Raw genomic sequence first — 26,976 nt, 5'->3', positions numbered from 1 at the left:
CGTGCCCCCGGGCGTTGGTGTACACGTGACGGGCGGTGGGTACCGGTGATCGCTAGCTGGAGTAAGTTCTAGAAGTAGAAGTCATCGTTTTGGGGATAATCTCCAGGAATTTAGGTGCGGTCACCTCACTGATCTGTCGCTATCCGCCCCAATCCCTCGATCCGCCCGGAATTCATTAGAATTATTATATTTCTTTCAATATTTGCTTTATTTATGAAGCTTTTGGTTTGCAAACAGCGCATGCTTTATACCGAGGCGCCGATGTCGTGAGTCACCCGGCAGCGTGTAATGGGGGGTTGTTTTGTTTTTAATTCCCTCACGTTTGTCTAGCTGCCCCAGCGGTAATCCCTGCCTTCATGTTATGCCGTGAAGAGGTAAATATCAGGTTCACGCCTGTGCCTGCCGTGCGTGGAGCCGCAGAGTGATTCATGGCCTGTCTTAACCCCACATCCTGGTGTGATGCGGATCACCCACATGCGCATGACGGGGCAGTTACTCACAGAACCCCCGAGGCTGTTTGGGATCTCGCTAATCCTTCCCTGCGAGCGGTTACTGAGTGCCGAGTGATCACTCCCAGAGACCCCCCCGGTGCGGAACGTGTCGGGTCCGGGGACGCTTTGCTACATTGTGTCGGGATCCTCGCTTTGTTTCTTTGCGGCGTTTGGCTCGGTGAGGATTTCGTGCCGCCCGGCGCCGCATTTCCTCGCTATCGGAGCATTCATTGGCCGACCTGGTCCTGTAGCAGTCAGTACACAAAGGGTTACTGGCACTTTTGGCCGTTTTACACCAGGGAACCCCTTAATCTGTATGTTTTATGTTTCCGCAGGACACCAGACTCTGAGAGGTGGAATCCAACAGAGATGGGCCGACATGGAGTGGAGGGGATGGAGGGCCGCGAGGGAGAGGAGGGCATGGAGAGCCGCGAGGGAGAGAAGGGCATGGAGAGCCGCGGGGGAGAGGAGAGCATGGAGAGCCGCGGGGGAGAGGAGGGCATGGAGAGCCGCGGGGGAGAGGAGGACATGCAGAGCCGCGGGGGAGAGGAGGGCATGGAGAGCCGCGGGGGAGAGGAGGGTGAGAGCTCACGCCACAAGTTACTTTTTGGTTGGTGCTCGTGGGACATGAGATGCTCCTCGCTACGGGGTCACTCCCCCCCCACCCCACGTGCCCGATGGCAAGAGAGACACGCAGACCCCGCCGGCAGATCAGACCCGTCGCCACTTTTCCCTCTGTAACCACCGGTCTGCTCTTGTTAGCTATGCCAGGACACTATTTAGCCCAGGATCGGGCTGGTCACAGAAACCGGTAGTTTGGTGCCCACACTTCGTACGTGAAACGCGCCGGTTAGTGGAGCGAGGTTCTGCCAGGAGCGCCCGACGCTCTCCTGCCCGACGCTCTCCTGCCTCTTTAACGGGGGGGGTGCCACAAATGTGACGGGCAGCGAGTGATCGCCCAGAGGGTTCTTCTGTTTGTTTATTATTATTATTATATTTATTATTGTTATTTATTATTATTTTCTTTTGCAAAAAGGGCAGCTTAATTTCCCGTTTTGTTCATGTTTAAACCTCTGGTTCAGTAATTGCCCCTCGGGTGCAGTAATTGCCCCTCGGGTGGAAAGCGCCCATCGTCAGCTATTTAAAAGAAAACACCTTATCGGCAGAATTCAGAGCTCTGCGTTTCCTGCGCCGCCGTTTAATAATCGCGCCCCAGACGTGTAATTAACAGGCCTCGTTCCCTCACCACGGCTAAACCCCAAATTATTACCTGGCAGAGACGCCCGCGGCGCCGTCTGGAGAGGGCGAGGGACGGGCTGAGCTCGGCAGCAATGTGACGGCTGTTATCAGTCAGGAATCGGGCGCTGGTCCTCGCAGACCGGTGAGTACCTGAGAACACAATGCTATTTATAATATTTATTACGCAAAAATAACGGGACGGGAGTCGAACTCGGCTGCTTATTGACCCGATCGATACCCCTTCTGCCCCCGTACAGGGCATTTTAGGGAGGAGCGTACAAGAGGAACTGACCAAGATATCAACAACTAAAAAGGATCGCAGGCGTCTGGCCCCCGACATCGACGTCAACAAATGTCACCGCTTCGGCCAGCTCTGTTCCCCGTTCCAGGCCTTGGCTATGCCGGTAAGACCCCGCGCTGCCCAAGCTAAGACCCCGCGCCGCCCGCCGGATACGTTCCAGGCATTGGCTACGCCGGTAAGAACCCACGCGCCGCCCGCCGGATACGTTCCAGGCATTGGCTACGCCGGTAAGACCCCACGCCGCCCAAGCTAAGACCCCGTGCCACCCGCCGGATACGTTCCAGGCATTGGCTACGCCGGTAAGACCCTGTGCCGCCCGCCGGATACGTTCCAGGCATTGGCTACGCCGGTAAGACCCTGTGCTGCCCACCGGATACGTTCCAGGCATTGGCTACGCCGGTAAGACCCTGTGCCGCCCGCCGGATACGCGCCTCTTCTGCTTTCCCACAAACAGCTTAATGGCCTATCGAGATTCATTCACCAAGCGGATCCGTCACCTGGAGAAAAGCATCAAACGCTTGGGCAGTTTTTCCGCCCCGCGGCATCCGGGGTCTCTGGCCTTTTCTACCCATGCGCTTCATGTTTTGTAGGATATGGAGGAATTTGCCCTTCCCGGGAACCTGCCGGTGTGGAGGAGAGGTGTTGGCTCTGGCGTGGAGGGCACCAACTCGGAGACGCGGGAGAGGAAACCCTCATAGGAGCCGCGTCCCAAAACCGAGCCGCGGCCCGCCACCGCCCCTGCCCCCGACAAAGCCCCCGCCCGGCTGTGTCATACGAGGTCTTACCTTGAATATTTAACTGGCAGCAGAGTTGGACGAAGTCCTTGGCTGAGAAATTTCCGCACCTTAATTTTATGCATTTCCGGCACTTTTTATCCAAAATTTTCTTAAATTATTTCCTGTTTTATAAACGTTTCTCTCTCTTTGTTCTTTTAATGAACGCGTAGATTAAACGCTGCCGGGAAGAGAACTAGCAGAAGAGATTCATTCAAATAAATGAACGACCGAGAGCCCCACGGGTAAAGGCCAGCGTGGCCCCTATACAGCTCTGCTGGTATCCCCCCCTCTATACAGCTCTGCTGGGATCCCCCCCGCTATACAGCTCTGCTGGGATCCCCCCCCCTCTATACAGCTCTGCTGGGATCCCCCCCTCTATACAGCTCTGCTGGGATCCCCCCCGCTATACAGCTCTGCTGGGAGCCTCCCCCTCTATACAGCTCTGCTGGGATCCCCCCCTCTCTATACAGCATTGCTGGGATCCCTCCCGCTATACAGCTCTGCTGGTATCCCCCCCTCTATACAGCTCTGCTGGGATTCTCCCCCTCTGTACAGCTCTGCTTGGATTCTCCTGATGATGATGATTGTGGGGCGGGAGATGAGATGCCCCGTAACTTGCCCCACACGGTGTCAAAAAGGGGGATTGAAAACGCTCCACTCTCTATAATTGGCGATTAGAGGCCGTGTTCCCGGCAGCCGGTGACCCCCAACCTGCCGCCACGTTTCACAATGAATGAACCAGGAATGTCCTCCTGTCCCCTGCCGTAAACCCAGCCGTCTGTCTGCCCTGATGGTTTGTACTCTGGGGGCAATTAAATGGCCATCAGCTGATCTACCCCAGAAGGGACTTGCCGGTGACCGATGCCCAGGACCCATCCAGAAGACCAATGCCCGGGACCCAATGCCGGCGACCCATCCAGAAGAACAATGCCCGGGACCCAATGCCGGCGACCGATGCCCGCGACCCATGCCAGCGACCCATGCACGGCGCCAGGATACAGCACGGCACCAGTCCCAGCTTCTCACCCTGTGTGTGGCACCTACCCCTTTACCATGGGACTCCTCCACAGGTGTGAGTGACGGGGCACACGGGGGAAGTGTCTGTCTGTCTGTCTGTCTCCAGTCCCTGTCTGTCTCACCCTCTCTCTCTCCTCCTCTGTATAGAGTCAGGGGGCAGGAGGGGGCAGGAGGTGTCTCTAAAACACCAGCCTGGGAGTCAGGTGATTCCCGACACTCGTGGGTTAAATATCTTCAGCCGAATAGATCCCTGGCAGCGAAAGGGTGTCCTGCAGTCACTGCAATTGCACAACTTATCGCAGAGCCCGGAGAAGGGGGGGGGGGGCAACGCCGGCGGGGGAGGGCAGATAATGTCCGGTACGGGTGATGAAAGAGTCGGGAGGGGGCAGGGCAGTGGGTTGGAGGCAGCCGTGCATGCTGCGTGTTGGTAGCTGCCGGCGTGGAGCCCGTGGGGTCGGCAGAACACGCAGGGACCGGCACACGGAGCAGAGATCCGACCCCCCGCAGCGACCCCCCCCCGCCAATCCGTGACATCACACATCATGATGAAGTCACTAGGGTCGCTCTGACTGCCACCTGCAACAGATCCCCTTCATCACCTTTAGGAGACCCACACCAAGTGTCCCGACCTCCAGCACCCACTCCGTGCCGACCTCCAGCACCCACTCCGTGCCCACCTGCAGCACCCACTCCGTGCCGACCTCCAGCACCCACTCCGTGCCCACCTGCAGCACCCACTCCGTGCCGACCTGCAGCACCCACTCCGTGCCGACCTGCAGCACCCACTCAGTGCCGACCTGCAGCACCCACTCCGTGCCGACCTCCAGCACCCGCTCAGTGCCGACCTGCAGCACCCACTCCGTGCCGACCTCCAGCACCCACTCCGTGCCCACCTGCAGCACCCACTCCGTGCAGACCTGCAGCACCCACTCCGTGCCGACCTCCAGCACCCACTCAGTACCGACCTGCAGCACCCACTCCGTGCCGACCTGCAGCACCCACTCCGTGCCGACCTGCAGCACCCACTCAGTGCCGACCTGCAGCACCCACTCTGTGCCGACCTGCAGCACCCACTCCGTGCCGACCTCCAGCACCCACTCAGTGCTGACCTGCAGCACCCACTCCGTGCCGACCTGCAGCACCCACTCAGTGCCGACCACCAGCACCCACTCAGTGCCGTCCTGCAGCACCCACTCTGTGTCGACCTGCAGCACCCACTCTGTGTCGACCTGCAGCACCCACTCAGTGCTGACCTGCAGCACCCACTCTGTGCCGACCTCCAGCACCCACTCAGTGCCGACCTGCAGCACCCACTCCGTACCGACCTGCAGCACCCACTCAGTGCCGTCCTGCAGCACCCACTCAGTGCCGACCTGCAGCACCCACTCCGTACCGACCTGCAGCACCCACTCAGTGCCGTCCTGCAGCACCCACTCAGTGCCGTCCTGCAGCACCCACTTGGTGCCAGCTTCTCTGTGTCATCGTCAAGGGCAGAGCACCCACTACGTGTCACCCATTAACCTGGCTGGGAGGGGCATTAACCTCCAGCATCAGAGCAAACAGCCCCCAGTGACAGAGTGACAGCGACTCAGAGTGACAGACGGAGACTCAGAGAGACAGACGGAGACTCAGAAAGACAGACGGAGACTCAGAGAGACAGACGGAGACTCAGAGAGACAGACAGCGACACAGAAAGAGACAGACAGCGACACAGAAAGAGACAGACAGCGACACAGAAAGAGACAGACAGCAACTCAGAGAGACAGACAGCGACTCAGAGAGACAGACAGCGACTCAGAGAGACAGACAGCGACTCAGAGAGACAGACGGAGACACAGAGAGACAGACAGCGACTCAGAGAGACAGACGGAGACACAGAGAGACGCCGACACAGCAGAAGTCGCTTGAACTGCCCCAACACAGCTTCTCGGGGCACATCGAGCGCCTGGACCGAGGACACCGCGCACTGAGTGTGGCCCCTACCCCTTTACCATGGGGCTCCTCCGCCGGGACCGGCTGCTCCTCGTCTGCGCTCTCTCTGCCCTCCTGGCCGCCGACGTTTATTTCCACCTGTGGCCAGAGCTGCAGCTGAGACTCAAAAGAAGTTGTGGATGCAGTGATCCGACTCCCAGTACAGACAGCACCTCTCCGGCCGCACAGCTCCAGGAGGGCACTGCGGGGGCCGCGGGCTCCAAACTCCAGCAGCTTCTGTCTCACCCTCTGTACCGGGCAAAGGGCACGGAAGCCCCGGAGCCGCTTCTGGACCCCCAGGAAGCCCTAAAGAGCTACAGGAGGAAGGTGGCCAACCTGAACAGGTACGTGCGGCGGGCACGCTGGGTGCTGTCTGTCTGTCTGTCTGTGCCGGGCACGCTGGGTGCTGTCTGTCTCTCTGTGCCAGGCACGCGGGGTGCTGTCTGTCTGTCTCTCTGTGCCCGGCTCTCTCTCTGTCTGTCTCTCTGTGCCCGGCTCTCTCTCTGTCTGTCTCTCTGTGCCCGGCTCTCTCTCTCTCTCTGTCTCTCTGTGCCCGGCTCTCTCTCTCTGTCTGTCTCTCTGTGCCCGGCTCTCTCTCTCTCTGTCTGTCTCTCTGTGCCCGGCTCTCTCTGTCTGTCTCTCTGTGCCCGGCTCTCTCTCTCTCTCTGTCTCTCTGTGCCCGGCTCTCTCTCTGTCTCTCTGTGCCCGGCTCTCTCTGTCTGTCTCTCTGTGCCCGGCTCTCTCTCTGTCTGTCTCTCTGTGCCCGGCTCTCTCTCTCTCTGTCTCTCTGTGCCCGGCTCTCTCTGTCTGTCTCTCTGTGCCCGGCTCTCTCTCTCTCTCTGTCTCTCTGTGCCCGGCTCTCTCTGTCTGTCTCTCTGTGCCCGGCTCTCTCTCTCTCTGTGCCCGGCTCTCTCTCTCTCTGTCTCTCTGTGCCCGGCTCTCTCTCTCTCTGTCTCTCTGTGCCCGGCTCTCTCTCTCTCTGTGCCCGGCTCTCTCTCTCTCTGTCTCTCTGTGCCCGGCTCTCTCTCTCTCTGTGCCCGGCTCTCTCTCTCTCTGTCTCTCTGTGCCCGGCTCTCTCTCTCTCTGTCTCTCTGTGACCGGCTCTCTCTCTCTCTCTGTCTCTCTGTGCCCGGCTCTCTCTCTCTCTCTGTGCCCGGCTCTCTCTCTCTCTCTCTGTCTCTCTGTGCCCGGTTCTCTCTGTCTGTCTCTCTGTGCCCGGCTCTCTCTCTGTCTCTCTGTCTCTCTGTGCCCGGCTCTCTCTGTCTGTCTCTTTTGTGTAGAGTGAGAGGCAGGATCGTTGTAAGTTTTCTCCCGCTGGGTATTTCGCGTCAGAGATTTGTCCAGAAAAAGGTAAAAGTCGCCCGAAATGACTTAAAACGCGTTGTAAAACATAGAATTTTTACAACACAGACTGGGGGCATCGCGCTGGGGTATTACCCAGACTGGGGGCATCGCGCTGGGGTATTACCCAGACTGGGGGCATCACGCTGGGGTATTACCCAGACTGGGGGCATCACGCTGGGGTATTACCCAGACTGGGGGCATCGCGCTGGGGTATTACCCATACTGGGGGCATCGCGCTGGGGTATTACCCCAGACCCTCTATGCTGGGGGGATATTAATTACTGCCTGTATTGTACTGCCCCACGGCATTAACATGTTAGTTACAGGCCACTGGAGTCTGGGTGTCACAGGGTCCTCAGGGGGGCCGATGTTTGCCCCGGGGCAATGTGCCAGCCGGCGTCTCCCCAGCACTCCCCTGCGTCTGTCCGTGTGTCGGGGCCCCCCGTGTCTCTCCGTGTGTCGGGGCCCCCCGCGTCTGTCCGTGTGTCGGGGTCACATGCTTTATACTCGGCGCAGGGTTCCCCTCTGAAATCTCGTTTTCGTGTCTCCCGGACGAGTTCGGTTCAGAATGAGTTTTTCCTCCCCGGAGGTCTGCGTCCCACGCGTGGCCGCCGCGGGGTCTCGTGTCCGTCCGCTCGGCTCTCTCAGACTCGCCGGAAGCGGGAGGAACGCTTAGTCATGGAACAAAAATGTGGGAATCCAGAGCCGTGGCGGTGGGGACCGTCCACCTCCGCCCAGCCGCCAGCATCTGCTCAATCCATTATTCCTCCTCAGGTGACTCCATTCACCCTTTAACTGCTGCTGTCCCGGGGGGGGGGGCGCCGCTCTCGCGTGGTGCTGGCTGTCCTAGCGGTTTGTGGACGGCCGGGACAATCGCTGTTGACTGAGTTTAAACAAACACTGATAAGGCTGCGACCTCCGGGGGTTAACCTGCCCCGTGTCAGGGTCATAGGGGCAAATATGGCTAACTGCCCTACCCCAGGGTGATGCTTGTTAACCCCTCCGCTGCTGTCCTAATCGTGTGATGGGAGCCCGGTCTGTCTCTCTGTGTGGTCTCTCTGTCCGTCTGTCTCTCGGCATGGTCTCTCCGTCTGTCTCTCGCGTGGTCTCTCCGTCTGTCTCTCGCGTGGTCTCTCCGTCTGTCTCTCGCGTGGTCTCTCCGTCTGTCTCTCGCGTGGTCTCTCCGTCTGTCTCTCGCGTGGTCTCTCCGTCTGTCTCTCGGCGTGGTCTCTCCGTCTGTCTCTCGGCGTGGTCTCTCCGTCTGTCTCTCGCGTGGTCTCTCCGTCTGTCTCTCGCGTGGTCTCTCCGTCTGTCTCTCGCGTGGTCTCTCCGTCTGTCTCTCGCGTGGTCTCTCCGTCTGTCTCTCGCGTGGTCTCTCCGTCTGTCTCTCGCGTGGTCTCTCCGTCTGTCTCTCGCGTGGTCTCTCCGTCTGTCTCTCGGCGTGGTCTCTCCGTCTGTCTCTCGGCGTGGTCTCTCCGTCTGTCTCTCGGCGTGGTCTCTCCGTCTGTCTCTCGGCGTGGTCTCTCCGTCTGTCTCTCGCGTGGTCTCTCCGTCTGTCTCTCGCGTGGTCTCTCCGTCTGTCTCTCGGCGTGGTCTCTCCGTCTGTCTCTCGGCGTGGTCTCTCCGTCTCTCGGCGTGGTATCTCGGCGGTCACGATGTGTGGTTTTGTGTCTTGCAGGAGGCGGAGGGGACGCCGCGTTGCCGGTAATCAGACCGTCTCCCTCCCGCCGGCCACGTTTGACCCGCGCGCTCCGTGGCTGCGGTTCCATTTGGGGATCAGGAAGGACGCTCTTTACCCGCGATCCGGCCCCGCGCTGGACGGACTCCTGGAGCGCATGAGAGACGCACCCATAATCCGCGCCGGTGAGAGCAGCTGCCCGATCGTGGCTTTGCCCCAGAGGTTCACGCCACGGCGGGGAAATGGTTAAAGATTCTGGGTCCGGGGGTAGGTCTGGGGCGGAACCCGCTGCCCTTCCTCTGTGGGGTAAATAACCGGCTGCCCGTGGGGCGCGTGGCGTCTCCTCTCCGGATTCTGATTCGTTGTTTAAGGCCCGATCCGCTAAATGACGTGTAAGCGCCACGCGTGGGAATCCGACGGCTTCTTTCTGTATCCGCAGATTACTCTCCCGATGAGAAGGCTCTGAATGGAGAATGTGACTGCAGCCAAGGTAAGTGACCTCACCCAGTGAGTGGGCGCTCTCGCTCCTCGCTGTATAACGAGTGGACGCTGCTGTATGTAAGGTACGGGCTCCGGGGGCCCGGTGTGGGTGTGGCCCTGCAGAGCTTGTATTTTCTGTTAGAATTGGCCCCTTTGGCCTCCCATTGGCTGCCGGGAATCCGACGCGTTTTGAATCGCTTGCTTTGCTTGCAGTCGTGAAGCCGAGCGGAACTCACCTGAAGCTGGTGCTGCGGTTCCAAGACTTTGGGAAAGCCATGTTCAAGCCGATGAGGTACCTAGAAAGGAGAGTGGGTACGGGGAAAGACCGCCCAGCAGAGCTCATGCAAGCAAAATGACTTAAAGTGCGCAGACCCTGTTAACCATTTGTAACCCCCACTCTAAGGCAGAGCCGCGAGGACGAGACCCCCGAGGACTTCTTTTACTTCGTGGATTATCAGCGGCACAACGCGGAGATCGCGGCTTTTCACCTGGACAGGTAAGGCGGCCGCCGGGTTCCCAGCGCCCCCCCCGAAGTGAATGGATTCTGATGCGTTTGATGACGTCATTCAATATCTTTACCCGGTTTCTGGGGTCCTTTTGGGTGGGATTTGCAGGGGGGATTCGGGGGGCTCTCCGCATTTTAGGATACGGAGTGATGGGCTGTTTTCCGGTGAAACGCGTCGGGGGAGGCGTCTGAGATGTCGGTGGCCGGTGGGTCGCCGTGTCCTGTCTTTTTCTTGCATATAATTACCCCCCCCCCCTTTGGGAACGCAGGGTCCTTGATTTTCGGCGCGTGCCTCCGGTGGCCGGGCGCTTCGTTAACCTGACGAGGGACGTCTTACAGGTGACCACCGACGACGAGCTGGAAGGAGTTTTCTTCGTGTCACCAGGTAACGTGCTGCCCGTGGCTCCCGTGGCCCTGTAAGCGAGAGCCCGTGGTGTTGCTGGTGGGGCAGTAGAACCAGTGTAATTTGCCCTCCGTGATTCCGGTGAGCGGCCCCTCGGACGGGATGCAGCTGGGCGGTGGGCAGATGTAAACAATGTCATAAAAATTGTTATAACGGCAAAATAGGAGCGTGGCTGCTGGTTGCTATGGTGACAGCTCCAGTTGCAAAGTGTTATGAATGCCATATTTAGTGGTTTTTGTACTTTTTTTTGGAAATGTTTGCGTCTGGGGGGCTCTACAGGGATCCGGCTATGTGGGGCTCTGCGGTGGTCCGGCTGCATAGGGGTCGGGCTCTGGGGTGAGGGGTTTCAGGCTCTGGGGTGGGGGAGGGGGTTGGGCTCTGCTGTCCCACTGAATTTCTCGAACGTTTGTCCCCCCAGCAAACAACGTGTGTTTCTTCGCCAAGTGCCTGTACGCGTGTAAGACGGAATACGCCGCCTGCGGGAACCCGCACCTGCTGGAGGGCTCGCTCTCCGCCTTCCTGCCCTCTCTAAACGTGGCCCCCCGTCTCTCCGTCCCCAACCCCTGGATCAGGTCCTACACTTTCACCGGGAAAGAGGAGTAAGTCGGGCGGGAGGGGAACGTGGCTGCGCAGGGAGCTCGGGGAGACCGTTACGTGGCGCCAGCCAGATGCAGAGGGGATCGTGCAGAGTCCACGTCGACTCCGCACTCGCCAGATGCTGCAGCTGGAGTCTGAACTTTAACCCTTCGCTGTAACTTACGGTTAATGCGATGCTCAGATAGTTAACCCATTATCTGTTAAAGAACTGCCTGAAAACAATGTGTGGCCGGTTACCCGCTGGTGGGTTGTACCTAGCAGTTGGTGGTGGGATAGGTTGCGGCGTGGCCGGGTACCTGCAGGTTGGCGGTGGGTTAGGCGGCGGTGAGGTCGGTTACCTGGCAGTTGGTGGTGGGGTAGTTTGCAGTGAGGCCGGTTACCTAGCGGTTGGTGGGGAGGGGTTAGACTGTGGCGTGGCCGGGTACCTGCAGGTTGCCGGTGGGTTAGGTGGCGGTGAGGCCGGTTACCTGGCAGTTGGTGGTGGGATAGATTGCGGCGTGGCCGGTTACCTGGCAGTTGGTGGTGGGATAGTTTGCGGCGTGGCCAGTTACCTAGCGGTTGGTGGGGAGAGGTTAGGCTGCGGCGTGGCCGGGTACCTGCAGGTTGGCGGTGGGTTAGGTGGCGGTGAGGCCGGTTACCTGGCGGTTGGTGGGGAGAGGTTACGCTGCGGCGTGGCCGGTTACCTGGCGGTCGGTGGTGGGATAGATTGCGGCGTGGCCGGTTACCTGGCAGTTGGTGGTGGGATAGTTTGCAGAGTGGCTGGTTACCTAGTGGTTGGTGGGGAGAGGTTAGGCTGCGGCGTGGCCGGGTACCTGCAGGTTGGCGGTGGGTTAGGTGGCGGTGAGGCCGGTTACCTGGCGGTTGGTGGGGAGAGGTTACGCTGCGGCGTGGCCGGTTACCTGGCGGTTGGTGGTGGGATAGGTTGCGGCGTGGCCCGTAAGCTGTAACAGAGGAGGGGGCGGGCCAGTTCTGCTGTTCCGCTCACTGATTGGCAGCATGCTGATGAATGGCACGCGGTGTGACTTGTTGTTGTGGTGAAACACCCCACGTTTTCCTGGCCGTGGCCGTATACCCCGCTCCGGAGCGCATGCTCCCGCGATTTGCACCATAGCAGAGCTCTGTCAGGTGTCATGTGCTAAACGTGAATTATTTTGTTCCCACGATTCCCCAGCTGCGATCTGCCCCCTTTGCCCTTGTTATGTACTAAATTAACCCCTTTGTTCCTTAGATGGGAAATTAACCCTTCGTACTGCGAGTTGGTGAAGCGAGTTCCTCCCTACAGCAACGGAACGCGGCTCCTGAACATCGTGGATCTGGCGATTTTCGACTTCCTGATCGGTAGGACATGATCCGCTTATCAGAAAGTCTGATTGGCTCACTTTTGACCAATCAGAGCGGTGAAGCAGTAAATGTGTATCATGGGGAGGGGCAGATCAAGTGTTCATTTTAAAAGATTTGATCACCATAGAAACCAGCGGCCAATCATTAAGTTACAAAGCAGGCGTTAATCGGGTCTCAGGATCGCTGTCTGCGCTGGTAGTTATTACACGTTAGCGGGAGGGCGTGTGTGTGCATTACGTGTGTGTGTATATTTTATAAATATATTAATGTGTGTTTATTTTACGTGTGTGTTTGTATTACCCGTAAATGTATGTATATACATTACGTGTGTCTATTAAATAACTATTTTATTACGTGCGTGAGTATATTTTATAAATATATTGTGTGTGTGTATGTATTACACGTGTGTGTATGCATATATTATTGTGTGTGTATATTATATAAATATATTAATACTTGTGTCTGTATTACATGTGTATGTATATATACCTATAAAGGTATGTGTATCTATTACACGTATGTGTATGTATATATTATGTGTATGCATTGCATTTATATACACACACACACACACACACACACACACACACATATATAATGTGTGTGTATAATAAATATATTAATGCATGTATGTATCTGTATTATATTGGTACGCATGTATATATTGCATGTATGTATAAATATTATATTAGTAGGTATGTATATATTGTATGTAATAGGTGTGTATACATTATATTATATTAGTAGGCATGTATATATTGTATTTATATATTACTAGGTGTGTATATATTATATTAGTAGGCGTGTATATATTGTATGTATGTATATAATATATATTATATTAGTAGACGTGTATATATTGTATGTATGTATATATTATATTAGTAGGCGTGTATATATTATATGTATGTATATATTATTTTAGTAGGCGTGTATATATTGTATGTATGAATATATTAATAGGTATGTATATATTATATTAGTAGGCGTGTATATATTGTATGTATGTATATAATATATTTTATATTAGTAGGCGTGTATTTATTATATTAGTAGGTGTGTATATATTGTATGTATGTATATAATATATATTATATTAGTAGGCGTGTATATGTTGTATGTATGTATATATTATATTAGTAGGCGTGTATATATTGTATGTATGTATATAATATATATTATATTATATTAGTAGGCGTGTATATATTGTATGTATGTATATAATATATATTATATTAGTAGGTGTGTATATATATTTTATGTATATATTATATTAGTAGGCGTGTATATATTTTATGTATATATTATATTAGTAGGCGTGTATATGTTGTATGTATATATTATATTAGTAGATATGTATATATTGTATGTATGTATGTATATGTTATATTAGTAGGCGTGTATATATTGTATGTATGTATCTATATATTAGTAGGCGTGTATATTTTGTATGTATGTATAATATTAGTAGGCATGTATATGTTGTATGTATGTATGTATATATATATATATATATATTATATTAGTAGGCGTGTATATGTTTATATTAATAGGTGTGTATACATTATATTATATTAGTAGGCGTGTATATATTGTATGTATGTATCTATATATTAGTAGGCGTGTATATTTTGTATGTATGTATAATATTAGTAGGCGTGTATATGTTGTATGTATGTATGTATATATTATATTAGTAGGCGTGTATACATTATATTATATTAGTAGGCGTGTATATATTGTATATATTATATTAGCAAGCGCGTATAACTTGTATGTATGTATATATTAGTAGGCGTGTATATATTGTATGTATTTATATTAGTAGGCGTGTATGTATATATTAGTAGGCGTGTATATATTGTATGTATGTATGTATGTATATATATTAGTAGGCGTGTATATATTGTATGTATGTATATATTAGTAGGCGTGTATATATTGTATGTAGGTATGCATATTATGTATGCGTGTATCTGTATATTAGTAGACGTGTATGTATTTGTGTGTATTGTACGTATGTATGTGTGTGCATATTATAGTAGTAGACAGGTCTATATTGTATATATTGTATGTATGGTATGTATATTATATTGGTCGGCGTGTATATAGTGTATGTATGTATATTCACGTCCGAAGCAGCGTTTTGGCCGATCTCTGTCATTATTTGCCACACGCGGTTCCGTCTCACATCGGATGTAAGTGGGACGCCGCGTTGATACGTAGTAATTTCCTACTAAAAATACGGCGTGTTTCCGTTTGAAGGCAGCTCTGGGTGTAACGGAACCCGCTCTTGGCTTTCGTTATGCGGTCGGGGCCTCTGGGATCGAGTTCCTGCCTGACACGCAGGGCGGCCTCTATTATAGAAAGTTAACCCATTTGTTAGACTATCGCGGGGGTCATCAGATCATCAGAAAAATGGCTGCCCCGTGTGCTCACACTTAAGCGCCATGTTACAGAATTCCGGGGAGGAATTACTGGTTACAAAACACATTATCATAATACATTTTCTTTTATCCCAAGCCTTAAATCACGTATTTTTCCATCTCAGGGAATATGGATCGGCACCATTACGAAATATTCACCAAGTTTGGAGATGACGGATTCCTCCTCCACATTGATAACGCACGAGGGTAATTAGACTTGCGCAACAATATCCCCCAACTGTAATACCCCAACCTGGGTAACAATAAATAAAAAGCAAACCGTCTACCTTTCTCCAGAGCGGCCCCTAAACGCAGCGCTAGAAATCTGATGGTTGGTCGTCTCCCGCAGCGCAGAAAGTGCTCACAAGCGCGTCTAACCGTGTCCGTGCTGTCATTCTGTGTTCTAGGTTTGGCCGCCATTCCCACGATGAACTGACCATACTTGCCCCGCTGTACCAGTGCTGCCGGTGAGTAAACAGACGTGAAGCCGATGGTGCGTTCTTTGCCGAGGTGGGGACTGTTTGAGACAACGTGAGCCATTGGCACCTATGAATTACAGCTGCAAAAGTGTCCTGTGCTATGGAGCAGTAAGGGGTTAACGCCAGACGGTGCCAGGATGATGGGAAGTGAAGTTATTTCTGGAATAGCGCTCCGGCCAATCAGTGATTTAGTACCCGATAAAGAGCCCAGGCTTGTGGCCCCGGGGCGCTTATGGAGGGGGGGGTTGGGGTCGGTCGGGGTCGGTGCGTATCTACTCACCCTTTTCCTGCCTGTTTTTCGAAGGATAAAAGAGGAGACCTGGTTACGGCTGAAGCTCCTCGCTTTGCCCGAGTACCGGCTCAGCGATGTCATGAGAGAGTCTCTGAGCCGCGACCGCCTGCTGCCGATCCTCACGGAACCGCACTTGCTTGCGCTGGACCGACGGCTGCAGAAAGTGCTACGGGCGGTGGATGAATGCGCGCGGATCCACGGAGAGAGCGCGGTGTTAATAAAGAAGAGCGCACCGCGGACCCCGGCCACCGCACAACCGGAAACGGCGCGGACCTAGAGCTGCAGGAACAGGAGAGACTTTACGCCATGCGCACAAACGCGAAGCGCGTGGCCGTGTTTACCGAGGAGCGGACGTACGCCCCGTCTATAAACTCACCGGTGGAGGGACCCCCTGCTGCGGTCGGCCGAGACGACGGGAGTTTACGGTGCCGACGGCTACTGAAATCGCTTGTAGTTGCCCTGGACAGCCTGCGGCAAACGGGACCACAAACCCTCTCAACAGGTTGGATTTCCACGCGCTGCGGCCCCTCACAGCCGGGAAGAACTGTTAGTTACCCCAAACACCGAGGGCCTTTTTCTCACCCACCATACTTTATTATCGCTTTCTTATGAAAAATTCCCTTTACCTCCATATTAACCCCCCGCGTGCCAAAGACTGTGCTACTGCCTGGAGACCTCAGACACATAAGAGGTCGTCCCACCATAAAGTGCGTTTGTTTCTGCCGGATGCCTTAAGCTGGGAGTCGGGGAACTCGGGATCATCAACCTTGCGGACTTTAATAAAATTCTGCGATGATTGACATATAAACGGTGTCTTTATACTTTGAGAGCGACTCGGAGGGTTAGGGAGCGGAGCGGAGGGGGGGGGCTTGTGTGCAGCTCCACCAGAGGAGGAGGAGGACCAATCACCATGGTCTTCCATCAGGTGGATCTGTAGAGGATGATGGGAATGGTAGTTCAATATTTTACAACAGCCCACATTATGCCTTCAGGATCTCGGCAAAAAATGTTAATCTACCCCCTGGGAGGGATCACGGATTGACGAGGCGGCATTCACGGTAACCCTAATCCTTACACACAAGTTCTACATATACCAATCAGAAGCCACGTGTCTCTTTAGCACCACCTAGTGGCGTTACTTTATATTACACAAATAGACGTACACACTTGGGCAGTGTGCAAAAAGTGCAGCAATCACCATGGCAACCAACGCAATTACTCTTTACAATCGTCGATTATTTGAGTGATTCTGGGCCAGGAAACTCCCGTCATACAAAAAAAAGGCACCAGGACGCCGACAAAGAATTAAAATCATTTTATTGCTCAACCTGCTTTTTAGGAGAAATCTATAACAAAAGGAATATATATATTTATATATTTGAGCACGTACAGTAAATGAGACATATAGTCAGATAACGATACAAAAATGGTCCTCTTTGTGACTACACCGCGACGCTCTAGGCCACTACACTCCAGCAATGGCGGCCGGGGAAAGGGTGAAACCTGCTAGCGGGGGCGACAATCTATACAACGGGCCAGAGTTGGATTGCATACAAAACCCAACAAATAGAAATCAGTGAGTGATGAACGCGTGGCTGATAAAAACGGGGAAGTGATGCGGGGGAAACGACGGAGTTTAAAAACACACAAAGACACGGGGCAGATTTAAAGCCCCCCGGCCTTAACAGCCCCACCAGCTCGATCTATACCCGACCGAACGCTCCTAACGCTCCGATACAAACAAATCCTTTATTACTTCATTTAAAACCTGTCCTGGGGCATTAATCAGAGACGGGGGCAGGAAGCCACGGCTCGGTGCGGCCATCACGGGGGGGGGGGGGTAATATGATCTAAGCCTCCCAGAGACAGGTCAGTCCCGGCAGGAGGGGGAATTTCCCCTTCCGGTCCGCGGGGGGGCTGTGGCCGGCAGGTTCCCGTGATGTTATATACACTCAAGAGGGAGGTGCGAAACGCGTGGCCAGCAGAGCGTGACTAATGCATGGAAAACACACACGGAACGGCTTCACCATCACAAGCTGCCCCCGGCCCCCCACCGTGCACCACAAACCAAGCGACGTCCCCCCGGGTACGGAAAATCTATTGAGCACAGCACTTACGTTTCACGGAGCGAAGCAGCCACAGAGACTTCGTTCAATAATGAGATGCAGTTTCACTTAGGAATACAAATGAACTATGGCGGGGTGATCAAAGGGTTAAACAATGGTGATTAATGTTTAGGGGGGGGCAAAACACAAGACTTTAAAAACTTTACACGAGAGTCCGTGGCACCCCTGCCGCGCTGCGACCATCGTGCTCAGGGGCCGCAGACGCCGTACCGTTATAAACGGTTTGCTGGGTGCCTGCAGCGTTTACCGGCAGGGCCTGCTGTGCGGCGTCTGCCATAAAGCACGGTGCCACGTTCCGGCTCACATTGCGCATGCACGTAACATGTCTGCCTCTTACGCCTGATCAGCAAATAAAGTTCTAGAAACGCGTTCGTCGCCCAATCTATTCCCCGACGGGTTAATATTCAGAGGGAACACGCACCTTCCGACCTGCGCCATTCACAGTTAGAAGCCACCAGCAGATAAAGGGTTCGTGGCTCATAAGAATTACCCCATGAAGAAGGAAAAACGTCTAAATTCTACTGGCAAATAAAACCTCTTCCTCGCTCGTTACTTAAAATAAGAGAGGTCACCCCAGACACCACGCACACCAACCACCAAACTCTGATGTAACACCTACCACCGCCAATAGTTCAGTTGGCTTCCTGGTGGACTGCACCTTATTACCCCCATTCCAGCAGCGAATGGGTTAAGAGGAAGTAGAAAAGAGAGCTCTTTAAAAAGGCCGGCGTGGTGTGGCGCGGCCGTGACGGCGTGGAGGAGAAGCGATGTGCGAGGGTGAAGCGGTGTGCTGGCCGGGAGAGCAGGAGGGTGGCGGAGGTTCAGACGGACAGCGACACGAAGCTGTTATACTGCTGGATGTTTCTCTTCAGGATGTCGGAGCAGGGCCCCAGGACCCGTTCAAAGCGTGGACGGTCGAGCTTGACGCACTTCAGAGGGCCACGGGCCACCACGGTGGCTGCTCGAGGCCGGTTCATTAGAAGGGCTATTTCACCTGGGAGAGGGGAAAGAAAACGTGTCAGAATTCCAAAGAGCAGTCAATAGAAGTGATGTCACAGCGGTGACATAAACGCGCTGCCTGGCTATACAAACGCCTGCCACGATTGAGGAGTCCGTGCAGCGCCTGCACCCTCAGCGAGGAGGAGGAACCCGCTTATGGCAGGAGGGCTTCACGGATAAACGCGAGAGCGCAAGAGATGCATTCCGCGGCCTCCAGAGACGGCCCGAGAATTAACGGCGACGTCTCAGCGACTAGAGTTCTAGATTCGGATCGGAACCCGTCTGTCCCAGTCCAGCTACACCCTCGGGGATCGGCGTGAGGGCCGCCTGCGGGCCGCGGGAGAAAACGGCCACAAGACTCACCAAAGTAGTCGGAGGGCCCCAGCCGGCCCACTTCCACAAACTCCTCGTTCTCGGAGCGGCGCTGCAGCACGGCGGCCGTACCCTGCCGACAACAAAAACATCAGATAAGACACTGTCCGCCCGCAGAACACGCAACCCGTGTCACAGCGCCACGTTAATCCACGCAAACACGCCCAAAAGCCGGATCGCACTTTGTTACAGAGGCCGTCCATCTGCTGCACTGACCTCCAGGATAATGAAGAACTCGTCCCCGGGCTCGCCCTGCACCACGATCTTCTGCCCGTCCTCAAACTGCACGGGCTCCAGAGCGTCGGCCACGGTCAGGCGCTCCCACTTATCCAGAGACTCTGGGGGAGAAAAACACAGCGGCAGGTAATACACGCCGGGCGCGGCAGGGGGTACACGCCGGGCGCGGCAGGGGGCACACGGCGGGCGCGGCAGGGGGCACACGCCGGGCGCGGCAGGGGGCACACGCCGGGCGCGGCAGGGGGCACACGGCGGGCGCGGCAGGGGGCACACGCCGGGCGCGGCAGGGGGCACACGCCGGACTAAGCCGGGGTACGTGGCACTCATGCAGTTCCGGGACGCTCTTGCGCATTTGTAAAGGTCTCCGATCGGCAGCCGCTGCCCTCTGCTGGAGCGGCAGGGGGCACACGCTCCGCTGGAGTGAGCCCCCCCCCCCGGCACAAAGCGCTGCCCGTTCAAACGCTAAATTCACACAGCGGGATGATGTCAAAAGACAGGAGAAACGCACCCAAAATGGACACCTTGCTCAGGAACTCCTCGTACATCTTCCTCTTTCTCAACGTGCTGCCCTGAAAGAGAGAGAAGGGTCATGGAATCGCGTGGGGGGGGCACAGCACCGCGCTCCCCGAACACGCAGAGCATCTCGCCGGCCGGCACACGGGCCGCACGTACCATGAGGATCCTCCGGTAACTGTCTCTGTCGATGCCCCAAAGCTTCACGTTGGTTTTGGCTTTCACCGTGGCGGCTCGCGGAGTCCCATAAATCAGGGCCAGCTCCCCGAAGCTGCCGCCCTCGCCGATACTGGTCATCCATTCATTGCTCACATAGACCTGGAAGCAGAAGACGTGTCAGCAAGGCCTGTGGGGGCCGGCCCACCCGGACAGCCGGGTCTAGCCCCGGGACACTTACGTCCATTTCTCCCTGATCCACCACGTAGAAGTTGTCGCCTTCATCGCCTGCAACGAAAGGTTTCGAGATCAGACACACGCATCACGCTCACATATGAAGACGCGGTGTCCTCGTGGGAGCCACGCACACCTTCGCTGGCATGCGGGTCATCGCCATCGCAGGAGACGGCGCAGAAAACACACAGAACACGGAAGACGCTATCGCTGTATGTCGCGATCTCCACAAAGCAGAAGTTACAGAGTACGAGGCTGGTGCGCGACAGCGGGTGATGAGGACACGTCATAAACACGGGCTGGTGCGTGACAGCGGGTGATGAGGACACGTCATAAACACGGGCTGGTGCATGACAGCGGGTGATGAGGACACGTCATAAACACGGGCTGGTGTGTGACAGCGGGTGATGAGGACACGTCATAAACACGGGCTGGTGCGTGACAGCGGGTGATGAGGACACGTCATAAACACGGGCTGGTGCATGACAGCGGGTGATGAGGACACGTCATAAACACGGGCTGGTGTGTGACAGCGGGTGATGAGGACACGTCATAAACACGGGCTGGTGCGCGACAGCGGGTAAGGAGGACACGTCATAAACACGGGCTGGTGCGTGACAGCGGGTGATGAGGACACGTCATAAACACGGGCTGGTGCGTGACAGCGGGTGATGAGGACACGTCATAAACACGGGCTGGTGCATGACAGCGGGTGATGAGGACACGTCATAAACACGGGCTGGTGTGTGACAGCGGGTGATGAGGACACGTCATAAACACGGGCTGGTGCGCGACAGCGGGTAAGGAGGACACGTCATAAACACGGGCTGGTGCGTGACAGCGGGTGATGAGGACACGTCATAAACACGGGCTGGTGTGTGACAGCGGGTGATGAGGACACGTCATAAACCTTAGAACTCACCCTGCTGGATGACGGTCTCTCCCGCTATGTAAGTGACGGAAAACATGGCGTCGAAGATGTCACTGAAACCAACGGGAAACACGTTAACGAGACGCCGCGAGGAGCCGCTCAAACTCTCTAGACTGTAAGCCTGCGAGCCGAGCCTCTCTGCGGAACGCACCGGTCTGTCAGACCCCTTAAATATTGTAAGAAGCGCTGCGTACACTGCGGGCGCCAAATAAAAGAAATAATACATTATAATAATAATAAAAGCTAAATAAATAATAATAAAAATCTCTCCGCTGCCATGTCCTTGAAGCAGGGGCCGCCGGGGCCACACGTGTCAGAACCGGGAGGGAATAATACACGGAACGCGCCGCAGGCTTTACCTTCTCTCGTTGTCGTCCAGATGAGCGAACAGGACGTTCTTCTCGATGGCCTTGGCCAGAGCCGCCATCGTCTTGTAATCTTTAGGGATGACCTAAAAGAGTCAGAATCGTCACTAAACTGTTTACAGCACTGGGGGGCACAAACCACCTGACCGAGGGCGTCTCCGGGAGCGCGGGGGGCACAAGCAGCCCAACCGAGGGCGTCTCCGGGAGCCCGGGGGGCACAAGCAGCCCAACCGAGGGCGTCTCCGGGAGTGCAGGGGGCGGGCACACGTGGCCCAACCGAGGGCGTCTCCGGGAGCGCGGGGGGCACAAGCAGCCCAACCGAGGGCGTCTCCGGGAGCCCGGGGGGCACAAGCAGCCCAACCGAGGGCGTCTCCGGGAGCGCGGGGGGCGGGCACACGTGGCCCAACCGAGGGCGTCTCCGGGAGTGCGGGGGAGGCACACTCGGCCCAACCGAGGGCGTCTCCGGGAGCGCGGGTGGGGGGGGCACACAGCAGGGGGTATATTCAGGGTAAAATAACACGCAGCAGGGGGCACCAGCAACACCGATAAGGTTCCGGGTTTGGCACACGGGCTGAGGCACGCAGTCACCTTGCGCACGTACGACGCAGCGTCCTCCTCCGTGTACACCTCCGCGCTGATGGCCCCCCGGCGCCTGCGGCCCTTCACCACGGGGTTCATGGGAGGGGGAGGGGAGATCTCATCCTCGCGGGAGTCCGAGCGCGAGCCGGATTTCTGCTGGTTCAGGGTCTGTTTGGCTTCTTCCTAACGGGGGGAAAACACAAAAAAGATGAAAGATCCGGCCGGCGGAGGTCAGCTGACCCACACTGACAGTATACATAACCCCCGCGCAGCAACCCCCCCCCCGTACCTTCTCCAGCCGCTCAAAGTACTCCCGGAGGAAGGCCATGGGTCTGTCCGGCCGGGCCGTGCACAGCTGGACGATGCAGTCTTTGAGGAGCTGCTGGATGTTGTGTTTCTGGACGTAGTGCTCGCACTCCCGGAGGCTGCGGTCCTCCTCGCTGCTGCAGGACGCCATGACTGCTTCTCTGAGACACAAGACAGACGGACGCCTATTTATAGGCCAGAACACCTGATAACCGCTTAACCCATTCCGCGCCAAACAGCTCCCACTGACCAAACACAGAGGTCCCCCTAACCCTGAAACCAGCGAGCGCTCCGAGGGCCCCGGCGGGTAAAATGCACCGATTCCCCGCCGAGGATGTAATGCGACGGATCTGGGGGCTGCCGACGGCCTCGCAGACAGATCGGGGAGGAAATACTAGAAGACTGGAGCCGGATAAAACAGAACGGAAGGAAACTCCGCTGATCTATCCGCGGCGCTGGGCTAACTGGGCGGGGCTAAAAGCCACACCCACTGCTCCCCAGCTCCGCCTCATCAGATAATTCCAGATAATTAGGTCAATCCCCCCCCCCAAAAAAAAACCAAAAACATAGAAAAGGTTTCAGTTCCCGGCACCAAGAGCTACCACTGTACAGCGCTGCGGAGTATGATGGCGATATATAAATAATACACATTGTACAGCGCTGCGGAGTATGATGGCGCTATATAGTGATAACACATTGTACAGCGCTGCGGAGTATGATGGCGCTATATAGTGATAACACATTGTACAGCGCTGCGGAATATGATGGCGCTATAAAAAACAATAACACATTGTACAGCGCTGCGGAGTATGACGGCGATATATAAATAATAATAACACATTGTACAGCGCTGCGGAGTATGACGGCGATATATAAATAATAATAACACACATTGTACAGCGCTGCGGAGTATGACGGCGATATATAAATAACACATTGTACAGCGCTGCGGAATATGATGGTGATATATAAATAATACACATTGTACAGCGCTGCGGAGTATGACGGCGATATATAAATAATAATAATAACACACATTGTACAGCGCTGCGGAGTATGACGGCGATATATAAATAATAATAATAACACACATTGTACAGCGCTGCAGAGTATGACGGCGATATATAAATAATAATAACACACATTGTACAGCGCTGCGGAGTATGACGGCGATATATAAATAATAATAACACACATTGTACAGCGCTGCGGAGTATGACGGCGATATATAAATAATAATAACACATTGTACAGCGCTGCGGAGTATGACGGCGATATATAAATAATAATAATAACACATTGTACAGCGCTGCGGAGTATGACGGCGATATATAAATAATAATAACACACATTGTACAGCGCTGCGGAGTATGATGGCGATATATAAATCAATAATAATGACATTATATAGCACCATCATATTCTGCAGCGCTGTACAATGAATAATAATAATAACAACAACACATTGTACAGTGACCCCCTAGGTCTCTCTCTGTCTACGGTCCCCCCCCCCCCGGTCTATCTCTCTCTCTCTGTCTGTCTGTCTACTTTGACCCCCCCTCGGTCTCTCTCTCTCTGTCTGCAGTGACTCCCCTCGGTCTCTCTTTCTGTGGTGACCCCCTCGGTCTCTCTCTCTCTGTCTACGGTGACCTCCTCGCTGTCTCCCGCTCTCTCTCTACGGTGACCTCCTCGCTGTCTCCCGCTCTCTCTCTACGGTGAACCCCTCGCTTTCTGTCTGTGGTGACCCCCCTCGGTCTCTGTCTGTCTGTGGTGACCCCCTCGGTCTCTGTCTGTCTGTGGTGACCCCCTCGGTCTCTGTCTGTCTGTGGTGACCCCCTCGGTCTCTGTCTGTCTGTGGTGACCCCCTCGGTCTCTGTCTGTCCGTGGTGACCCCCTCGGTCTCTGTCTGTCTGTGGTGACAACCTCGGTCTCTGTCTGTCTGTGGGGACCCCCTCGGTCTCTGTCTGTCTGTGGGGACCCCCTCGGTCTCTGTCTGTCTGTGGGGACCCCCTCGGTCTCTGTCTGTCTGTCTACGGTGACCCCCTCGGTCTCTCTCTCTCTACGGTGAACCCTTGGTCTCTCTTTCTCTCTCTGTCTGTCTGTCTGTGGTGACCCCCTCGGTCTCTGTCTGTCTGTGGTGACCCCCTCGGTCTCTGTCTGTCTGTGGGGACCCCCTCGGTCTCTGTCTGTCTGTGGGGACCCCCTCGGTCTCTGTCTGTCTGTCTGTGGGGACCCCCTCGGTCTCTGTCTGTCTGTGGGGACCCCCTCGGTCTCTGTCTGTCTGTCTACGGTGACCCCCTCGGTCTCTCTCTCTCTACGGTGAACCCTTGGTCTCTCTTTCTCTCTCTGTCTGTCTGTCTGTGGTGACCCCCTCGGTCTCTGTCTGTCTGTGGTGACCCCCTCGGTCTCTGTCTGTCTGTGGGGACCCCCTCGGTCTCTGTCTGTCTGTGGGGACCCCCTCGGTCTCTGTCTGTCTGTCTGTGGGGACCCCCTCGGTCTCTGTCTGTCTGTGGGGACCCCCTCGGTCTCTGTCTGTCTGTCTACGGTGACCCCCTCGGTCTCTCTCTCTCTGTCTACGGTGACCCCCTCGGTCTCTCTCTGTCTACGGTGACCCCCTCGGTCTCTCTCTCTCTCTGTCTACGGTGACCCCCTCGGTCTCTCTCTCTCTCTGTCTACGGTGACCCCCTCGGTCTCTCTCTCTCTCTGTCTACGGTGACCCCCTCGGTCTCTCTCTGTCTACGGTGACCCCCTCGGTCTCTCTCTCTCTCTGTCTACGGTGACCCCCTCGGTCTCTCTCTCTCTCTGTCTACGGTGACCCCCTCGGTCTCTCTCTCTGTCTACGGTGACCCCCTCGGTCTCTCTCTCTGTCTACGGTGACCCCCTCGCTGTCTCTCTACGGTGACCCCCATCGCTGTCTCTCGCTCTCTCTCTACGGTGAACCCTTGGTCTCTCTGTCTACAGTGACCCCCCTCGGTCTCTGTCTGTCTGTGGTGACCCCCTAGGTCTCTGTCTGTCTGTGGTGACCCCCTCGGTCTCTGTCTGTCTGTGGTGACCCCCTCGGTCTCTGTCTGTCTGTGGTGACCCCCTAGGTCTCTGTCTGTCTGTGGTGACCCCCTCGGGGTCTCTCTCTCTCTGTCTACGGTGACCCCCTCGGGGTCTCTCTCTACGGTGACCCCCCCGCGGTCTCTCTCGCACTCTACGGTAACCCCCCCCCCCCTCGGGCCCACTCTGCCTCCTTTCTCTCTATAACACCCACTCGGGCCCAGCCTGCCCCGGCTCTCACCGCCTGGCTCTCCGCGTGCGATGTGCTCTCGGTGTGTCCCCGGTGCGTGCTCTCGGTGTGTCCCCGGTGCGTGCTCTCGGTGTGTCCCCGGTAGTCCCCGCAGCTTTGGGCCGCCCACTTCGGGTGTCTGCTCCTCGTTCTCACCGGAAACTGCCGCGTCAGCCAATCGGCGGCCACCAGTGACGTCAATGGCCCTCGCTATGGCAGGAAACGGTTGCCCGGACAACGGTAACTCTTGCACTGCCGGGCCTCAGTAAGACAAAACAACAAGAGCAGCCAGTGACTGCCCCTGGAGCAATAATAATTATAACAGCCCCAGCCTAGGCAATAATAATAATAGCAGCAGCCCCTGCCTGAGGAAAAATAATAACAAGATCCTCTGCCTGGGCAATAACAATAATAACAGCCCCTGTCTGGGCAATAACAATAATAACAGCCCCCAGCCTGGGCAATAACAATAATAACAGCCCCCTGCCTGGGCAATAACAATAATAACAGCCCCTGCTTGGGCAATAACAATAATAACAGCCCCTGCTTGGGCAATAACAATAATAACAGCCCCTGCCTGGGCAATAACAATAATAACAGCCCCTGCCTGGGCAATGCTGTGGCGCTCTGTTACAATAATGCAATCTGTCAGTGTGTAATAAAAGCCCCGGCTGGGGGTATATAATAACCCACGGAGTCCCTAGGATTCCCTTGAGCCTGTGCGGCTAGGAGCACAGAGAGCCAGCGGCGTGACCTGTAACCCGCCCAAGGGGCCCAGGGCCATAACTCCCAGCGGTGTGACATGTAACCCGTCCGCGGGGCCATAACTCCCAGCGGCGTGACATGTAACCCGCTGGGCCCGGGGCCATAACTCCGAGCGGCGTGACATGTAACCCGCTGGGCCCGGGGCCATAACTCCGAGCGGCGTGACATGTAACCCGCCCAAGGGGCCCAGGGCCATAACTCCGAGCGGCGTGACATGTAACCCGTCCGCGGGGGCATAACTCCCAGCGGCGTGACATGTAACCCGTCCGCGGGGCCATAACTACCAGCGACGTGGCATGTAACCCGCTGGGCCCGGGGCCATAACTCCGAGCGGCGTGACATGTAACCCGCTGGGCCCGGGGCCATAACTCCGAGCGGCGTGACATGTAACCCGTCCGCGGGGCCATAACTCCCAGTGGTGTGACATGTAACCCGCCCGCGGGGCCCGGGGCCATAACTCCCAGCGGTGTGACATGTAACCCGCCCGCGGGGCCATAACTCCCTGCGGCGTGACATGTAACCCGCCCACGGGGCCCCTGGCCATAACTCCGAGCGGCGTGACCTGTAACCCGCCCAAGGGGCCCAGGGCTATAACTCCCAGCGGCGTGACATGTAACCCGCTGGGCCCGGGGCCATAACTCCGAGCGGCGTGACATTTAACCCGTCCGCGGGGCCATAACTCCCAGTGGTGTGACATGTAACCCGTCCGCGGGGCCCGGGGCCATAACTCCGAGCGGCGTGACATGTAACCCGCCCGCGGGGCCATAACTCCCAGTGGTGTG

At 55.4% G+C, this 26,976-nt stretch overlaps 3 protein-coding genes across 4 annotated transcripts in view; 2 read left to right on the top strand and 1 right to left on the bottom strand.

Annotated features, from left to right (window-relative positions):
- Positions 1–2,748, top strand: part of LOC128470947 (WD repeat-containing protein on Y chromosome-like) — a 15,801-nt gene extending 13,053 nt beyond the window's left edge. Inside the window, exons 18-21 of the mRNA XM_053452796.1 lie at positions 827–1,071; positions 1,769–1,872; positions 1,988–2,134; positions 2,622–2,748. Coding sequence (XP_053308771.1) covers positions 827–1,071; positions 1,769–1,872; positions 1,988–2,134; positions 2,622–2,729 — 604 coding nt within the window. The 3' untranslated portion in view covers positions 2,730–2,748. The remainder of the gene's footprint in view (positions 1–826; positions 1,072–1,768; positions 1,873–1,987; positions 2,135–2,621) is intronic.
- Positions 2,749–5,728: 2,980 nt separating this feature from the next.
- FAM20A (FAM20A golgi associated secretory pathway pseudokinase) lies at positions 5,729–16,148 on the top strand. Of its 2 annotated transcripts, XR_008346107.1 has the most exons (12): positions 5,729–6,139; positions 8,818–9,002; positions 9,257–9,307; positions 9,511–9,589; positions 9,701–9,793; positions 10,072–10,187; positions 10,624–10,804; positions 12,031–12,140; positions 14,695–14,776; positions 14,977–15,036; positions 15,353–15,997; positions 16,032–16,148. XR_008346107.1 is itself a non-coding variant. In XM_053453351.1 (11 exons), the coding sequence occupies exons 1-11, from the start codon at positions 5,817–5,819 to the stop codon at positions 15,615–15,617; spliced, it is 1,545 nt and encodes a 514-aa protein (XP_053309326.1). In that variant the 5' UTR covers positions 5,729–5,816; the 3' UTR covers positions 15,618–16,148. The 2 variants fall into 2 exon arrangements, 1 of the variants encoding a protein (XP_053309326.1); XM_053453351.1 differs by having other exon boundaries at positions 15,353–16,148.
- A 1,496-nt stretch (positions 16,149–17,644) lies between these two features.
- Positions 17,645–25,584, bottom strand: PRKAR1A (protein kinase cAMP-dependent type I regulatory subunit alpha). Its single transcript, XM_053453254.1, has 11 exons — positions 25,442–25,584; positions 22,142–22,319; positions 21,862–22,035; positions 21,268–21,359; positions 20,900–20,961; positions 19,985–20,031; positions 19,747–19,905; positions 19,583–19,643; positions 19,054–19,175; positions 18,829–18,910; positions 17,645–18,460 (listed from the first exon to the last, which is right to left on the bottom strand). The coding sequence occupies exons 2-11, from the start codon at positions 22,307–22,309 to the stop codon at positions 18,288–18,290; spliced, it is 1,140 nt and encodes a 379-aa protein (XP_053309229.1). The 5' UTR covers positions 22,310–22,319; positions 25,442–25,584; the 3' UTR covers positions 17,645–18,287.
- Positions 25,585–26,976: the final 1,392 nt, after the last annotated feature.

Source organism: Spea bombifrons, chromosome 13 (genome assembly GCF_027358695.1).
Source record: "Spea bombifrons isolate aSpeBom1 chromosome 13, aSpeBom1.2.pri, whole genome shotgun sequence".
Taxonomy (NCBI): Eukaryota; Metazoa; Chordata; class Amphibia; order Anura; family Pelobatidae; genus Spea; species Spea bombifrons.
The sequence above is the reverse complement of the archived record's forward strand: the minus strand, read 5'-3'. Positions and strand labels throughout refer to the sequence as shown.

What these genes read in the sequence shown, in the direction of transcription:
- FAM20A (XM_053453351.1), top strand. Translation starts at nt 5,817, where the DNA reads ATGGGGCTCCTCCGCCGGGACCGGCTGCTCCTCGTCTGCGCTCTCTCT. An exon ending in GCGGCTTTTCACCTGGACAG is followed by an intron (nt 9,794 to 10,071) that starts GTAAGGCGGCCG and finishes TTGGGAACGCAG; the next exon opens with GGTCCTTGATTTTCGGCGCG. An exon ending in AGTTTTCTTCGTGTCACCAG is followed by an intron (nt 10,188 to 10,623) that starts GTAACGTGCTGC and finishes TTGTCCCCCCAG; the next exon opens with CAAACAACGTGTGTTTCTTC.
- PRKAR1A (XM_053453254.1), bottom strand. Translation starts at nt 22,309, where the DNA reads ATGGCGTCCTGCAGCAGCGAGGAGGACCGCAGCCTCCGGGAGTGCGAG. An exon ending in TGGATCAGGGAGAAATGGAC is followed by an intron (nt 19,906 to 19,984) that starts GTAAGTGTCCCG and finishes TTCTGCTTCCAG; the next exon opens with GTCTATGTGAGCAATGAATG. An exon ending in GAGCAAGGTGTCCATTTTGG is followed by an intron (nt 19,176 to 19,582) that starts GTGCGTTTCTCC and finishes TTTCTCCCCCAG; the next exon opens with AGTCTCTGGATAAGTGGGAG.